Source organism: Scomber japonicus, chromosome 8 (assembly GCF_027409825.1).
Source record: "Scomber japonicus isolate fScoJap1 chromosome 8, fScoJap1.pri, whole genome shotgun sequence".
In the NCBI taxonomy this organism is placed as follows: domain Eukaryota; kingdom Metazoa; phylum Chordata; class Actinopteri; order Scombriformes; family Scombridae; genus Scomber; species Scomber japonicus.
The window spans coordinates 22,410,640-22,429,841 of NC_070585.1; the positions used below are offsets into that span (position 1 = coordinate 22,410,640).

The window sequence follows — 19,202 nt, forward strand, 5'->3', positions numbered from 1 at the left end:
ACAAATATTTTCACATGAATGCAGAATCTGTAGGCAACAGGACAGGTACCGGAAGCGTTGTGGTTTCCAATTGCAGTCCAAGTGGTATTGACCGGTCACGCTTGAGAGGGGTTTGATTGCGATTGCGTTTTAAACAGTCAGAGCAGAGAACAAAAGAGGCGGACCACATTGGCACAAAATGCAGTCTCTTGGCTATTGTGTGACAACTATGCAGTCCGTATTAGCCTATTTCAATGTATCTGTTCATAGAGATGAACCGAAACGTCGTCTCAACTTGCTCATCGGACAGCAGTGCACAGTAAAGAATGCCTTGATCCGGGTATCCAGTTGCTACGCCCTCAAAATATTGACCATACCCATCGTCAGACAGACTGAGTGTTATGTGCCTTTTTTCTACTGCAGTTTTTCCTTTCCTGATTCTTTTGCTAGGTTTACAATACTAGTGAAAAAGAGAGTGAAAGCATGCATTAACGTGTTTAGGATGGAGTAATAGTTGAGGTTAATTTCTCCGTGCTCTAAAAACTGATATCTTTTTTTTAATCTGTAACAAAATAACATTCTTTTTAACCAAGGGACCAATGACTCCCTTCTGACCTTTTCTGTTACATCCCTGTTGACTTCCCTGGGGTTAAATTATCAAAGTACAGGCAAAAGCATTTGATATAAAGGCTACTTTTTACTAAAGAGACTTAAAAAATAGGTCTTGATAACCTTGATAAAACATCCTCAGTGATTTTCAAGCCAGTTTTTCTCTTAAATTCGCTTTTCATGAATGCACATTAAATTCATTTTAATTGATTTAGTTTAGCGTCAATATATTGGATTTTTTCAATGTATTAATGTATTGACAAATTCCAAATATAATGACACATTGTATCTAATGATATTTTATAGACTGAACTATTAAAACAAAAATAAAAATTGACAGTGATTGCAGCCCTTACAAGCTTTTGTCAGCCATATACAGTCTTCAGTCAGCTATATACAACTTAAGCATTGGAGGGAATATCCACTACTGTTTAACCTGCATCATGTCACGGGCAAAAAAACAATACTGTGAGTAGATGTTTATGGAGGTTTTTGTGACTGATTAGATGGAACATTTTAAAAGCATTCAAAAAATGTGTGAAATGCTTCAGTGCCGCCTCTGTAACTGGATATCTTTTTAGAGCAGAGATGCAACAAGAGTATTTTTTTAAGATTGTGGCTCATATTGTTAACCTTTTGTCCATAACCAACATGCCATTTACAATGTCAGACTAATATTAGTACTCACCTTTTCTCCATGTGTCAGTCTGTCTCACTCTGTCATTCTCTCTCTCTCTCTCTCTCTCTCTCTCTCTCTCTCTCTCTCTCTCTCTCTCTCTCTCTCTCTCTCTCTCTCTCTCTCTCTCTCTCTCTCTCTCTCCTCTCTCTCCCTTTGTTGTGATATGAACACACATACAGTACACACACTCACATACACACACACGTACACGATCAGCAAATTAGCTCCACTTAGCTCCACCTGTTTTCCAGGCTCAGTACTAAGTTCTCTTTCACCTCAGAGAGCAGAACAGATGTGATTGCCAGAATATCCAGCGCCCTTTCACATCAACCAATACATCCTAATTTTTATGACAGTCACTCAATAACAACATGCAAGCCGAGCTAATGGAACTCAGCATTGAACCGGCTTCCAGTAAGTTTGAACCTAGTTGCTGAAATCAATGTTGTCTCTACTTCAACTTCAAAAATCTTGATGATGGAGCTTTTATTCCTATTTTCATCGTCATTCGTACCCTGCTGCCATCCCATTGTCTATTTTGTTTGGATCTATTGTGGCAGAATATCACCAGTATGTGGGAATAATCATACAGCCCTAAAAAGCAAGTACAGTCATCATTTGTTTCAGTGAACACATGAAGAAAATATCTAACGTCTTTATTCTCTTGCATTTTCCACACTAACACTTTTTGTGATGGCGGTACCTAATTACAATATCTTCAGTTCGTTGTTGCCTCCAGCCTTTTGTGTTTTTCAAAAGGAAGACTGATGATTGTATATCTAGTAGGCTGAAAGAGCTGCTGAATCACCTACACACACTCTAGCTCTCTCTTTGACACTGGCACATACCAATACACACAGAATATATTTATCATTTCAGTTGTTTGAATCAGATCTTGTGGCAATCAACATCGCCCTCCCAAACTTAGTTTATGTTCTAAGATATTTTTGGCATAATCAAGAGTGAGTTTGTGGAGCAGCTCCCTTGACAGTGATTGAGGAAGAAATGATGGATACAGGCATCTTACAGTCAGTGCAACTTTTGATGCAGCTCAGTGAGAAATTTCCCACTGTAGACAAACATCTGTCACTTTGTGATGAACAATTTAAGGAGGAAAGTTTTTAAAACAATCCTCGCAGACAGTCTTGTCTTATCTGATCAAAGTTAGCAGCTCCAGAAGCTCACCAACTTGCAAATTAGACTATGTGTTGTTTGTTTATTGCGTATGAGAACTTATCACTGTACTGATAAATAGCCTGCCATAAAAAATAAAACTTGTTGTCTTCACACTTTAGTTTCAGATTAAACAAACAAGATATAGCGTGAGTTTGCTAGCTGCTTGAGTGTGGTATTGATCATCTTATCTATCATCTGCTTGTTTTTTTATTATTCTGAATCTGAATCTGAGATTATATGGTGGATTTAAAGTGTTTGTTTCCACCCCCAAAACGCCATTTCCTAATGTTGTTTGTCATTTGTCTGCAGATTAAAGATGCAGCTATGCATTTGCAACAGAGCAGTTTACAAAAATTGCCTTGATGCTATCAAACTCCTGAGACACCAGATGTTTCTTACACACAAATTGAGACCAATAAGATCCCAAGGTTTTGTATAGCGTGCAGATTGAGAATCTCAAGAGTGTGCATTTTTAATTGTGCCATGCAAATGTATTTGCAAAGGTTGTCCCATTAAAGTTTTTTTTTTCAGTTTAGTCACATACTGTAGAAAAGCAGCACAAGAAGCTCAGCATGCCTTATTAGACTATTTCCATTCAATGTGCTGATAGTACTATTCCCTTTAATCCCAGTATCACAGTCTAAACTCAACAGTTTGCATGAGAGTTAAAAATGTGTTTGCAGAGTTCATCTCATTAGATATTTGTACAACACAGAGTTGAGTCACAGCAAAATAAAGTTTCACTAGGTTTGTATGAACTGTGATAATGGGTCTGATAAGTAATTTCTCAGGGATTCAAATTCTTTACTTTAATTGAATCTGTTAAACACAGTGGTGACATGTTCATTACTGTGTGAAACGCTCTTTGAAATGAAATATTGGTGCCACCAAATTACACGCTTGTGCCACTAATGGGAAAATGTCAGCAGCGGCAGGAGCAAAAAATAGAGCTCTTTGGGGTTTTGAGTTTAAGCAACTCGTTTCCTGGTGTAATTGCAGTGTGGTTTACTGCAAAACGGTAAGATGACTAATTTTAGACTTTGGCATTGTTTACAGAGCAGATAGAAGATAAAGCATCTTTCACTTCATGCCCATTGTTACTCACAAGCCAAGAAACTAAATGTGCTGCTGGTTATCCTTTTTTATGTTTCTTCTCTTTTAAGTTTCTTCTCACTTTTTATTCATTTATTTTAAATGTCTGACACCATCTTTCATAGCTTAAGAAATCAAGCTCTAACACAAGCCTAATCAAAGGCTTTATTGCAGCATTCAAGTGCAGAATATACTGTACTCTATATGTCACAGTTTTATTGTCAGTTGAGAAGAATATTTGTTTTTATGTCAAGTTGTTGCCGTGACTTATTGTGGTCTAGAGATATATTAATTAGATGCTCTAACATACATAATTCAGGTCATGTTTAAAGATAAATAGTATTGTGTTACCTTTGCATATTGAGAAGTTTCTCTTGTGACTGAAGGAGCATACTGTAGGTAGAGGAGGTCATTGCCATTAGTGCACTCCTCTGGGAAAGCCTTACAGGGAAAAGGAAGCCAGAAGGTCATCACAGTGACTTTTTTTTCTTCATCATGGGAGCATTAGAAAGAGATGCCTCCCTCCCCCTTGGTCGTTGTCTGTGTGCTCCTGGGTAGTCCTGGTATAAATTATTGTCCGGGGTATAAATAGGCTGACAGTCTGGCAGGGCCAGGTGGTCTAATCTGCCTGTTCGTTGTCCTGCTCCCTGTCTGGCAAGGTGGTGTGGTGGTTGTTTGTCCCATATTAACATTGGCCTCAGCACCCACAGATGGGCAAGTTTACTACACCTGTGTATTGATGAAAAGGTGGCTGCTGAGATACTTAATAAATCTTTTACACAACACCTGATGTTTCAGTCAATGAATATGACTCATAATGAACATCATTTGTGTTTATGTAGTCCTTGATCATTTGTTGAAAACTATACAAAAAAACCTATACATTTGAGCTACAAAAATTAAATTCTGACAGGTTAATTTCATTTAAGTGAAACTTGTAGTCTTCTGTGATTGCAAACATATCAGTTATGTCAAAGTAAATTCTTTCTGGATTTAATGTTGTTTTTTTTCTGTTGTAAATTATTTTTTAATTGGAGACAACACTGTTAGTGGACTCAATTATGAATTCTTGTCCAATTTCCAATCTCTTGCCACCTGGAAGCAGAATGGCTGCTGAATATTCAGTTTAACAAGGTTTCTCCCTGGTGAAATTTTTGCAGCAGCAACAGCAACTACCATCATTACTGTTTGGTTGCTACAACTTGTCTGCCTCAATTTTTCAATTTCTTTTTCTTCATGGTATACAGTATTCATTAGATTACATTTTCCCAAACTTGACTACCTCTGGCGTTTTTATAGATTTGTGTGTGTGTGGGTGTGTGTGAGAGAAAATGTGTCTCTTTTGCAGCAGTGTGTCGTCTTTCACATTTTCAACATGCAGTGGTGGTCAGCATTAAAATAAATGTTGATTAAGCTAATGAGCTGAATAATACATGTCTCATTTTGTGTGCTTTTAATCACATTAAAACGTAATTATTGAAATGAAAATATGAACATGCAATAACTGTTATCAGTTATTTTCAATGTAACTGTGATTTGGTAGCCATCCCAGTCTTAACTTCCCCCATCATTTTGTCTTGCCCCTATGTTGTCTGTCTCCGTCTCACCCGTCATCACTTTCCCCCATCTTCAGTCATTTCCCATCAAAGGTGCCAACATGTCACCAGCAGCGCTAAAGTCTAATGGCTATGGGAACATTTTCTCTGACACCTGCAGCAAACATGAAGCCTGCCGGGCTGCTGGCAGAACAGAGGGAGGTTTATCTGGGATGGCAGGCCTTGCCTCCATCACCATGCCAATAGAGACAGCAGCTCAGAGCTCTGCGCTTCATAGCCAGATAAGGCCCCGAGACAAAGAAACACTGCAGCCAGATCCCACTCTCAATGGAGGGGAGAAAACAAGATATATGACTAATAACCCTTGACAGTTTGCTCCAGTTAAATACTTTCCTTTTAGACTCTGATTTAGTAGTCTGTGTTGTTATCACGCAGTATAAGTTACAGGAATTAAAACTGTAGGCGCTCATTATACAAAACTGAAGTTCCTCAAAGCATCCAGCTTAAAGGAAATGTGTCAGTGTAGCTAAATTTACATTGTGCATATTCTTTAGGCGAACTTGATTTCTAAGGACTAGTAGGCTGAACATACATAGAGACAAGTTAAACAGTAAGTACTACAGTAACCTCGTGATTAAGTCAGTGACCAAGGTCAAAAAAACATTACACGATAATTAAGTGTCAATAATTACATAAAATAGCATATTATTCATGCTAATCAAGATGTTCAAGTGTGGTAATTGTGAATATTACCACACTTTAACAGCCTGATTAGCATTTAAAAATACATTAATGACATTTTATGTAAGTATGTAAATCTTATAATGACACTGGTGTTTTATTCTGACAACTGATTAATGGTCACATTACTGTATGCCTCTGCCATGGCTACAGATCATGCATCTTAATGTAATTCATAGCTTTTCATATTTCATATTCATTTTTTCATGCTGTGTTTTACAGTAGCAGGTGGGTCAAGCATTTCATGAAGCACTTAATGTGTAACCGGTTTTAGAGGCTGAATTTGGCTGAGTTTTGGATGTAGCCAATTTAGCAGTGAAATGTAACTACATGGTGTGGCTATGGACGCCACAGAGATACCATAAAGCATCCAATAAGACCTGTGATTGGCTGCTTGTGTATTCTTCTGCAAGATAGAGATTGTTGGGAGTGAAGCAAAGCCATCTGTACTGCAATTTCTCTGTTCATCATGAGCATTGCTCTGTCACAGAGAATTAAAAAGTGGAAATACAGCAATTGAACAGAATTCTCTCTTCAGTAATGAAGCATGGCAGACTGTCTAAGCTTCATACTGTATCACAAAGTGTCTGGTGTGCTGGTGATGGAAATGTTGTGAAATGCATCACTTAACTGTGAATTAAAACTTACACCTTTAGATACAGAGGGGAGAATAAGTATTTGATACATTTGATTTTACAGGTTTTCCCACTTACAAAGCATGTAGAGGTCTGTCATTTTTATCATAGGTACACGTCAACTGTGAGAGACGGAATCTAAAACAAAAATCCAGAAAATCACATTGTATGATTTTTAAATAATGAATTTGCATTTTATTGCATGACATAAGTATTTGATCATCTACCAACCAGTAAGAATCCCAGCTCTCACAGACCTCTCCACAATGGCGAAGACCAGAGAGCTGTGTAAGGACATCAGGGATAAAATTGTAGACCTGCACAAGGCTGGGATGGGCAACAGGACAATAGGCAAGCAGCTTGGTGAGAAGGCAACAACTGTTGGCGCAATTATTAGAAAATGGAAGAAGTTCAAGATGATGGTCAATCTCCCTCGGTCTGGGGCTCCATGCAAGATCTCACCTCATGGGACATCAATAATCATGATGAACGTGAGGGATCAGCCCAGAACTACACGGCAGGACCTGGTCAATGACCTGAAGAGAGCTGGGACCACATTCTCAAAGAAAACCATTACTAATACACTACGCCATCATGGATTAAAATCCTGCAGTGCATGCAAGGTCCCCCTGCTCAAGCCAGCGCATGTCCAGGCCCGTCTGAAGTTTGCCAATGACCATCTGGATGATCCAGAGGAGGAATGGGAGAAGATCATGTGGTCTGATGAGACAAAAATAGAGGTTTTTGGTCTAAACTCCACTCACTGTGTTTGGAGGAAGAAGAAGGATGAGTGCAACCCCAAGAACACCATTCTATCCCCAGGGCAAATAAGGAGGGGCTCCATAAGAAGCATCTCAAGGTCCTGGAGTGGCCTAGCCAGTCTCCAGACCTGAACCCAATAGAAAATCTTTGGAGGGAGCTGAAAGTCCATCTTGCCCAGCGACAACCCCGAAGCCTGAAGGATCTGGAGAAGATCTATATGGAGGAGTGGGCCAAAATCCTTGCTGCAGTGTGTGCAAACCTGGTCAAGAACTACAGGAAACATCTAATCTCTGTAATTGCAAACAAAGGTTTCTGTACCAAATATTAAGTTCTGTTTTTCTGATGTCATGCATACTTATGTCATGCAATAAAATGCAAATGAATTACTTAAAAATCATACACTGTGATTTTCTGGATTTTTGTTTTAGATTCCGTCACTCACAGTTGAAGAGTACATATGATACAAATTTAACTTCTACATGCTTTGTAAGTGGGAAAACCTGCAAAATCGACAGTGTATCAAATACTTGTTCTCCCCACTGTATCTATAGTGGGGACTTTAGTTAACCTGCCTGAGCCCAGTATGAAGTATGAATCCAGTTTTAGGAGCCTGATTTAATTTATGTTGTTTTTTCCTTTCCTCTACGTAAATAATAATATTAAAATTTCACACTGTATTGTTTTTAAATTTAAAATATAAATATATACTATGATGCACCTTTTATAAAAAATAATAATAATAAAAAACGCAGAAATGCTCAAGTGTGTTTTCTCAAGGGTGACTCAAGATTGTGCAGACTAAAGGACATTCAAGTGTTTAATGCATGCTGACACTTACAAAGGTTGCAGCACATTATGGACAAAAATAAGCTCAAAAATCACTTTCTTCTCTCAGTGGTATTGGCTGATTTCATACCAGACAATGAATGCACTACTTCTTTTGGTTCAGCTTTTTTCCACGTCAGCAAAGGTTCCTAGATCTTGTTTTTGAGGTGTCCTTAGGCTACGTTATTTGCACTACACCTTCACAAGTCCCAGTGGTATATAGCCACAGCTAGGGCTTTGGACTGGGAAATCAGCTCTATGCTTGGCTAACCATGGCACGCAAACTTGAACCACACAGTGCCACATGATGCCTGGGCCATCCAGTCTTTCACCATGAATATAAAGAGTGAATTTGTCCCCTAAGCCTCAGGTATGACCAGGAATAATGTATACTTAACACAATGAGCATACAGTAAGTAGAGCTGCATCCTTTCAGTCTTTTTTCTTTATTTTTTTTTTTACAATGAAATGTTTTACTCCAGAGCTTGTCCTTTTTTCATGGTCTGTAAAAATCCAAATATTCATTTTCAATTTATGTATTTGGCCATGAGCAAGATATTTATCTTGGCAGATGGGTTTCTGGAGTGGGTTAAACTTCCCTGAATAGTGCAAGCCTTGTATGAAGTATTTGCTCTGAGCACTGAATGGATAATTCACTATGGGTAGTTGTTGTTTCATACAGCGGTTTCAAACATAATATTGATCCATTATTTCACCAATGCCCACGCATCAAAAACGACAAGCCAGTCACTCATATTGCTTGAAGTAAATGTATTTGGCATGGGTCACCACATGTGACTAAAATCATCGCTAAAAGCAAAAAGAGAAAATAGAGTAATTCTGATTATTCTTTTTTTTTTTTTTTCGTTTTTGTTATTTATTGTGTGTGTCGGCATAAGTGTTTGTGCTTGTCTGGCAAGAAATTAAGTTTGTCACAGTGGCCCTAGACAATAGCAGGCAGGAATTGCTGAGCCTAATGTTGCACTCTGGGAACAGTAAAGTCATTTCGCTCCAGCAAACCACTTAATAGCTTTGGCTGATGCAGAGTTTGGAAATCCATCAGTCAATTGTGCCAGAAAGAGATGAGCAGTCTGAGGAGTGCCAGTATGCTTAGTATGTCAGGAAACAGGTAGCAGGACAATGAAGCTACTCTTGTTATGAGCTCAAGTCATAATAGAGACATTTAAAAGGCCTGTTCAGTCTACAGGATACGAGCCAGTAATGGTTTGATCCAGACATTGGACATTGTGAACAAGAGCATTCAGTAATGACAATAGGATGTGTAATTATACATGCCATGGTGCTACATAGCCAGTGCAGTATCAAGCTGTCATATTAGTGTTTCAGTGTATTTATAGTGTATTTAAAGTCTTTCATATATACGTGTGTGTGTGTGTGTGTGTGTGTGTGTGTGTCTAGTGTGATAAACTCAGTGATGGCCATTCTCCAACCAGGGGCGCTGCATACTCTGCATACATTTGTTTAGCTGTTCGTTAGCATGTCTGAGTCATACACCATTAAACTGGAAAGAAATAACTTCACCCCCCAGGTCTCCTGAGAGGATAGAGAATGCTGTCTAGAATTTTCTTATTCTTTACACTGAGAAACATATTTTCACATCTGTTTCTCAGAGTTGAGACTCAGACTCACTACTATACTGTTAGAATGCAGAGAAACGACAGAGAAAAAACTGACAAGCAACCTGTTGTGGTTGTGTGCTTGATTATCCTCTCCAGAAAAACAGCGACAGTCACACAGCTCACAGTACATTGACCTGTGTTTGCATTCACTTCTGTGTGTGAATGGCAAGACAATCTTTTCATAACCTTGGACACATGATCAACAAAGCACTTGTAAGGGTAATTTTAAACACACTGATACACAGCTTGCTGTCTTGTTGTTTAGATACAAGGACCTGATCTCCTGTTAATGGTGAAACAGGACCTATATTCTGGGATCTGGTCCAAAAGTAGTACCTTTATTCAAACCTTATTCAAAATCACACTGACAATTGTAAAAAAAAAAAAAAAAAAAGAAATATCATAATCAACAGTACGTTGTGCACTTCATTTTATATTTTGATATAAATGAATGGATGAATTAATCTGACTCTTTTATTTATTCAATGTTTCTATTTTTACCTTTCACTGTCGAACTACCCAGACTGTCGCAGAGTGAAAAGTAGCAAGGGTATTGATGAGACAAGGGGTTATAGTTATTTAAAACATGTCTGTTATAACCATAAGAAAGAGAGGGCTGAACAATGTGGAAGTTTAGACAGCAGAGGTTACAGCTGAAATGTGGAAAATTGACTTTAAAGAGCGTGTTAGTGAATATTATGGATATGAATAAAACCAAGTTCAGACGACTGAATTATCTCCGTTGCCCAGCTGGTCAAATCCCATGCCAGCTGTAGCTTTTTGTAGGCTCATAAAGTAATTGTTCTGAAATCACAAGAGTTTCCATTTCTAATAGCTAGTTCTGTAGTGGATGCCAATTGGATACCTCAGGAATATATTAAATTCTTTCAGAAAGACATATATAAAAAATGCTCAATGAGAGGTTGCATCAAAGTATAGAAGCTTGTGGAACAGAGGCTCACCAAGACGATATATTAGGATTTGAGCTCTCTAAACCATGATGTCATCCTACAAAACCCATGTGAGACAAAATACCAGTTTAAAAAACCTGAATCCACACACTTCCACAAGTATTTTAATGCATTTTAATGTACCCAGAAAGGATAATTTTGTGAATAATTCCTCACTGTGTGCTCACTTTGTTCCTCAGCTTTGAATAGGACTCAGTAATTTTGAGTAAGATTTTGCTGAGACAGGTTTTCAGTGAATTATTAAAAATTCCACCCTCATAAGTAGATTATTCCCTCTGCCCTGCCATCATATGGACAGGAGGGCAGCCAACCTGGCACACTCTGCCAGTCTTAAAGGATTGTTAGTCAGCCTACCAGCCTTTCAGCTAACCTCTGTGTCAGCGCTCTGATCTGACTAGGATGGCTAGGATTGCAGACACATTGCCACCAATGAAGTAAGTGACCCTTAGGTAGCTTAATCAGCCGTGATGATGGTACTGGGCAATATAAAAGAATTGATATTCACTGTGTCTGACAATGAATTATTTATACTTTGCTACAAGGTACGGCTAAATTTGGCGTAGAGAGAAATTACTTTGAGGCTAAGGGACAAAAGGAGGTTTTTACTGTCATGTCAGCATTTAAAACAGCTCATCCAACAAATTAGTGGCATAGTTTTAGGTTGTTTATCATTTATACATCATGACTCTTGTTCAGTAGTGATGTTCAGTGCCTATTTAAGACTTATGTATGGACATGTTGAAAGCATCATTAGAGGGAATTTCGATATGTTTTCATAACTGTGTAAATATAACATCATGCAACCTGCTTTTTAAAAATCCTAACCGTGCATCCTGAAAACCAAACTACCTTTAGGTTTAATTGTGCCAGTGTGCTGCACAGTTTCTCTTTACTTCTAAGGAGCTCATACCTCTTATCAGACACGGCCTCGGTGTTGAGACAAGGTAATTAGCTGTTAGGAGAGGAGACTGCATTAAGGTGCAGAACAGACTCATCTGCTTTTCAATCAAAGGCTTTGCACTCTGGTCAGGGCCTGTAGAGAGCACAATAGACCAGCTGAATGAGGACATCTCCTCATAACTTGCGCTAAGAGAATACAAGGTAGTATTTCATTATCATTAGTGACAGAAAGACTTAGATTTAGATTTTTAATAGTGAATTGTAGCATCCACATACACTTAAGCACCAATCAACAGAGGTGTTTGAATGTTCTTTCATCGCTTTATTTATCTCTTTATTTATTTTTTCTAGTAGAAAATGAAGAGATGTGGAGCAACGTACACGCAGTCCGTGTGCTGGCACAGGCAGAAACAGAATCTGTTATAAGTGAGACAGCTGCACACTCAGCTTTCATGCATGGTGAGTAATTTAGGACACCCAAGAATTATACCTTTCTCTAGCTTACGTTAATGTTAATCAGGCAAAGTATGTCAGACCTAACAGAATGAGAAACATTTCTTTATATGTTTTATACAGTGCAGTGGATAAAGAAAGTGTTTCTTCTTCTCTGACATTCCTCAGGTCAAATAATCTGTTTTGATATCAGACTATTGTGAGATTCTTGCTACAAAGAAAGTTTTTTGGAGTTTATCAAATGAGTAGAGCAAAAGGTTTCAAGCTTCTTAAACCTTTTAACAACTCAAGCTCCCATTGAGTCTAAAAAGGCTCGTCTGTAATCTATATGGAGTTTTATTCTTTTCAGTTGAGCTATTATTTTGTGTTCCCCGACTCGGTATGAGTTTTAGTGAGACATTCCAGTTAAAGAGGTGTCTGCCTGTCTCATCCTTTCCCTCTTACATGCCTGCCCTCCTGCCTCACTTCCCTGATGTAAGTACTTATGACGGAGAGAGCTGAGCTCCATCCACCCTTAACATGCAAGACTGCTTCTTCAAACCTTTTTACCAATGGTTGGTTCACTTAACACCTCTGCTCTCTTCCAGAAAACCCCCCTCTACACAGAGTACATATAAACTAGGAGTATGCCCAGTACAACAGTGTATTTTAATGAAGACTATTGTACAATGTAATCAAACATTCAGGGATATTGCTCCATGTTTTTAAGGATTTTTGTATAGATTTAAAAGCCTTTACTTTTACAGGATAGAGGCTGCAGTTAATTATAAAGACTTTTTAAAACAACACAGCATTGTTCCTAGTTGTCATCTACACTTAATATTCCCTCTTTGTCATACTTTTCCAAATTAACATAATAAACTAAAGGCACACACTTGAGATTTTTTCTCAGAGGAAAACTAATCCACACAGTGACAATTTAGCCACCTGAACAGTTGTCTCTGCCTCTTCAACCAATATTAAATCCTGTTTATTTTTCTTCTTTTGAGTGAAATTATGGGGGGGGGGGGGTTTGCTCTACCAAATGATATCCTGGGTTTGGAGCTCACCGTGTCTGTGAGCGAGAAAGAGAAAAAGATTTCCCCAACCTCCTCATTGGCTGTGAATGCAAAGACAGCACGTGGCGCTGGCTGTTAAACAACACGTACTGGCTTCCAGCCCACTCGTAAATTACGGAGCGAAAGCCTCTCCCAAGACTGCCTTTTGTGAAACAGTTCAGTCAGTAAGTTTGTTTCCAAAAAACAGCACCATGGCTGTCAGTTATCAGAGTTTTGTGCCTCAGAGACTGACATAGTGTCTACAAATTATGAAAAGCAGCCCTGTCTATGTTCATTAGGTTCTTTATTGCCAGCATTTTGTTACATGTAGAATGGTTTTATTTACTCCACGTTACCCACAGAGGGTCCCTCAGACAACAGCACTATCTAGACATCAGGATACTGTTCCCTGCTTACATGAAAAATACTTTTTGATTTGCCTCATATTCACCAACCGCTTCAGAAGTGCTTCTCTTTAGTTGGAATATCATTTATGGTTACATACTTAGGGGCTTGTTTCCTGTCTTTGGGTGATAGAAAACGGTATTGTGTTGGTCCTCTGGCTGTGTCTGTTAACATTGTGGAAAATTGTTTTCCTGCTCAGTATCAGAGCATTCAGTCTGAGCCATGTCTAAATGATGGAAGATGCATCCCACTTGGAACTAGTTCTGTCTCTTTGATCGTTGTTTGGTGGAGAACAGTGGATGCGTCTACTTTGCCCTCTCCTTGCCCTCTCTCTGTCCCCTGGCGATCATACACTACCAAAATATTATATCTTCTGAGGAACATTTTTCGTCACATGTGATATGTTTATTGCTAGATCTGTAGCGTAATATCAACACTGCACGAGTCACTTTTTAGTTGGTAGAAATGCTATATGGGTGATTTATAGCACACACATTTCTGTTGCATCATTTTTATCACCCTCTGCCGAATGGAGTGAATATCAGTATTTTTTCAAGTTGTTTATAACCTTTTTTTAATAAACTATTTCTGGATCAGTTCACTTTCTCAATGAAATTATTTGAACTTTCATGACAAACAAATTTATGAGCATATCTTCAAGAAATGCACCCAGCGGGCACAGATGACTGCTTTAGTGTTCCTGTGTATTCATTTTTAAAATGTATTTGTTACTGTTTACATCTTGGCTTCACATATTGCGGCACAGTGGTGCTGCCGTCTCTCCAACATGTTGTTTCCCTGTGTGTAGGAAAGCTTGACAGACTGTCATCTCTTCAGCATATCAGCGGGGGCTCATTAACAAACAAATACTGCACCACATGATTATATGTTTTCAGTAGATGGGAACAGATGTGGCTATATTCTTAGTGCTTACTATATGATTTCTATTGTATGTAGTTAAATATATAAATTGTAATTGCAAATTGTAAGTGCAGGGAGGACAACAGAGATAACAAACATGACAACACTTCTATATCCAGTGAAGCATATTCATTCCCAACACCCACATGTTCCATCTGACACTGCGTTTTTCTTGTCATTACGCATACATGTATCCATCCAACTGAATAAAGCCATAATACTCATTACAGTTCTTTATGGTGCTTGCTAATCTAATAGTAGAATTATAAAGGTGCACATATTTTTACCACTATGTTTGTAATGTAGAACCAAAATTAAGTAAATCTGATGTCGTTATAGATACAATATGTGTACCTTGGTGATGTTTATTACAGATGTTTTTGTTCTTTGTTAAAATTAGTTTATGTCCTTTTTAAGTGTAAAAAGTACAAACAGAAACTAATTTTAAAAAGTTTGCCTCCAGGTTTGAAATACAACAAACACCATAATAGTCCTATAGTTTTACATTTCTGTTTTGAATATATTAAAGCAGAATATATGGATTGGTTTTAGTTATGGAAACTTTTCCTCCCTATATGAAGAAACTGGGATTTTCATACCTGTATTCTCAAGCAGCCCAACTCCGAGGTAGATGTCGAGACACAGCACATTTGTTTTTCACAGAATTACACTATAGGTTACATTCCAGTGATTTACACAATTATTTATTTGTTAAATTATACACAATAAAATCATAGTAAATGTATAGTAAATTAACTCTGCAGTGTTCTACTCTTATCTATCAGCCCTTTGCTGGCAGCAGCAGCATAAGATGTGAGCACCATATCTTCACTGCAAAGGTAACATGATCACCTTTTAAGAGACACGTGTTTCATTCAGGAGGTCATAGCTCCTAACCTTGCTATACTAGATATCAGGGTACACTGCTGTTTGGCCCTCTAAGGAAACTCTGTTCAAGGGTTTTAAAACAGTAGACTGCACAAAATGACATGCAGCATTTGGGTTAAGAGAGAAACATGTATTTTAGAGGATTAAGTGATATGAACTTTTATCTGATTGCTGCTTAAAAGTCTGACTGGTGATGTTCATAATGAACAAAAATAAGTAGTTTTATAATTTAGTGGTGTATATTTAGTCTACCTTGTCAACTGACATCTTGAAGGTTTAATGCATTGATGGTAGAACAAAAAAAAAATTGTTTGCATGTACTCTTTGTTCCTTGTCACAAGAATTTAAACTTTGCACACCATAACTTCTGCCAGTATAGCAAAGATGGATTATTTTGCTTTTAATATTACACAGCTAAATTTTAAACGAACACACACAAGTAGATTTACATTTAGAGCCCATAGTTTGTTAAGATGTAGTAGTTGTAATATTCAGTCTCTGCTTTTGCTACTTGATGTTGTGAACATATTTTTATGATTTCCAGAAAAATGTAAAAACCTGCAAGCCCTCTTTTTTGCTGTCCCTGTGTGTGAGATGAGGTACTTTATCACAGAGATAAGCATGCAGGCTGAGGGACAGCTACAGGAAAGAAAAGGTACACAAGAGCTGCTTGTGAAGTACCGATCAGTTCTTGTGAAGTTGGTATGATTAATCCAACGCTGTGAATTGTTGCAGAGGGCGATTTCGTTTTTGCCTTCCCAGACTACTGTTTCCCTGCTCGGGAAAGAAAAAGATGAATGGACCTATCGTGGCTATTATGGGGTATCTCCCATCTCCATCACTATAGGGGCCAATTGACTCTGATAATAGTCTCTTCACTGAGGGGACCCTCTAATCCGGACTAGACACAGGTGTCTGGCCTCATGCATTCATCAAGATGAATAATGCACTCAACTGTGTGTGCAAATACATATGAAAATACATACATATGTACACAAGGCTAAACAGATGGAACATTGCCTGAATGATAAATAGCATGGGTTGCACAAGAGCCCTTATATCTAATGCAATTTTGAAGCAGAGAAACTGACATTGCTTCCTTTTTGCTCCATTAATTTAGCAGTTAAACATGAACAGTCATCAATAGTGCATACTGTACAGTGCCCCTGAGATATTTTTGACTACTAAGATATTAGACTAAACAATCAACATTGCTTATTTTTTGCAACTTGTGCTGTACTAACTGAATGCCTGCACCTTCTTCCTCACTCCTAACTAACACTTTTACAGAGAAAATCTATTTGTTCATTTTAGTACTGTTAATTGTCTTAAAAGTGTGTCTGCATAAGACTTTGTCTAAAGCACTCCTCCTCAGCTTTTGTGCTTACTGTGAAGCTTATATATTGCATGCTGGATCTGAATCCCAAATTCAGAGACTCATTTCAAAGGCCAGTGTGAAACTTCTCCTCTCTCAGATTTCTGCTTCGTTCATAATCATTAGTGTACACATTTCCCCAAGTAGCAACTATTGCTTTTTTCCAACTATAGAAAAGTATTTTAGAGCTAAGTGGGCAGAAATGAAAAATGTTGGTAATAACAACTATGACGGGGAAAGTGGGTGCCTTAAGATATTTTTTGATTAAAATAATAAGTCATTATTCTTCTGAAGTTTAAGCTAATGCTATTCTGAGTGGCCTATTTTTCTGTCCTCATAGTGGGTGTGTGCATTTTGTCATTGGCCTTGATTTGGCTTTGCGATTGCTATTACTGTTGTGAATGGTCTGCTCACGATTTCAGCAGTCCCACTGCCTCAGAGTGTAACACCTCCAATAGCTTCAAACCTGTCAGTACAAGGCTACAACAACAACAACAACTGTACAGCAAGGCTAACACAACACAGCTGTACAGCAATGTGAAATGACATTAGGAGCATAATAGGTCTGATTATTTTTGCATTTGTTTAGCTACTAAACATCATTTGATCATCTGGGTCTTTCCTTGCCTACTAATCTGTTTTAAGCCATATTAACATATGAAAGATATGAGAGGCATGCATGCATAATCTTGAACAAAGTTATGATTTGTGGTTTTGTTTGTTGAGAACATGCACTCCTTTTGTTTGATTAGTAACATTTTATTGCAAATCACGGGTCAGTGCTCTCTCATTTGAGTTGGATTTTAACAACATTGCTCTAACAAGCCATAATGTAAAAAACAATGGCTGCAGACAATTATGTGTTGAATGAAATTTCTTGCTATGGTAACAACAATGTTTTTCTTTTCATTGTCTTTTTAGAAAATATTTATGCTTAAAGTCAGCTTTTATCTGAACAAAAGCCAGTGTTGTAATCATATTTCTGTTTTTCCCATTTCTCAAGCAGTCTTTTATTACAGACCACATCGTATTCTATATTGAAACCATGTGGAAAAAAAAGAAAACAATAGCACATTTACTCATTATGTTCCCTCAGTGTATTGTGTGTTCGCAGGGTTAATCTAATGTTATCGGATTCTCTCCACTGAGTCATATGAAGAGGCCATAGGAGGTCAGCAGTGTTTTATGAAGATGTCCAGTGAATGCCTTTGATTATAGCACAAACAAACAAGTAAAAAAAACAACATCATACTGTTATAATCTACAGTGTGTGTTCGCTGTAACTGTAATACTGTCAGACTGAACTCAGTGTTGCTCTTGCTGATGTGCTGGTGAATCCTGTTGTAATCGTGACATGAAGTGTGGAGGTTGATGAGTTATATATTTTGAGTAACCTTTTATTTCAGATAGATTGTTTACAGTATAAAATGACAGAGAATGTTAACAAAAAACAAGTTCGCATTACCGTTTCCCAGAGTCTAAGGTGATGTATTCAAACAGCTTTTTTTGTGTGATTTAAAGGCCCCAAACCCAAAGATATTTCCAATTATGTTAAACAGGAAAGAAAACCGTAAATCCTCTCAATGAAGAAGTTTAAACCAAATAATGTTTGGAATTTCTTCCACAATAAATGGCTTCAACAAATATCCAAATTGTTCTTTTCCATTCATCAATGCATCAAAGTGACTAATAAGTAACATGTTGCCTGTTATTAATATTTGACCTTTAGTTTAAATCATTATCAACCACAGTCCATAATGGAGTACAGTGTATTCCAAGTCAAAATCAAAAGTATTGGTATGATTTACTAAAGTTTACTAAAAAGTCTTATAAGTCAAGTCTCAAAGTCCAGAAGATTTCAGAATAAATGTGTGTGCAGTCTTTCAGTAAGAATTGAGGGCTGCTGTCAGCAGAGTGGAGTGAGGTTTGGGCATCACTGTGACCTTCTCAGTGGCCTGAGAGTGTGTTGGCATGGCATGACTGATGCAGATTATCATAGCTGGAGAAAGCCAATTACTCTGGTCATCACAGCACCCTCAGGGCCCCTCTCTGTGGAATGAAATGCATTACAGAATTCTCTGTGCATCCTTCTGGCAGCGTTTTGTATTTCCTCTATGCTGATCCCCCAGTTCGAGTGCTAATAGTGCAGTCAATGGGACCTTCCAGCGTCTCAGAGCCCTCTCTGAGTCGGATGAGCTTCAGCTCCACAAAGCAGGGAGGTCGTACCTCTTAGAGAAGGGGATGAATTACATTCTCTTCTGTTTGTCTTCTCTCTCTATTCAACACAAAGCCGTTTTATTTTTGCCCATCTTAAACGCTCCTCTCAGTCAGCGTCCTTGAACGACTACAGAATGGATAAGTTGAGTTGTAGTGTAAGAGTCTCTTCTGTGGCATTTTTGTGAATAAAACAAACACAAACTGATCACACCTTTTGTTATCCTTGGTTTTATGTTCCAAAACAGATTCGCTACAAGACCAGAGAAGCCGGCATCACACACGAAGACGCTGCCTCTCTAGGATGTACAAAGACTACAGATCAAGCCGAGTCACAGGTAAGA

At 38.0% G+C, this 19,202-nt stretch overlaps 1 protein-coding gene across 1 annotated transcript in view; it reads left to right on the forward strand.

Annotated features, from left to right (window-relative positions):
* The window catches only part of enox2 (ecto-NOX disulfide-thiol exchanger 2), a 189,916-nt gene that overhangs the window by 22,526 nt on the left and 148,188 nt on the right, over positions 1-19,202 (forward strand). Inside the window, exon 3 of the mRNA XM_053324124.1 lies at positions 19,107-19,196. Within this exon, the coding sequence (XP_053180099.1) occupies positions 19,163-19,196 (34 nt within the window). The 5' untranslated portion in view covers positions 19,107-19,162. The remainder of the gene's footprint in view (positions 1-19,106; positions 19,197-19,202) is intronic.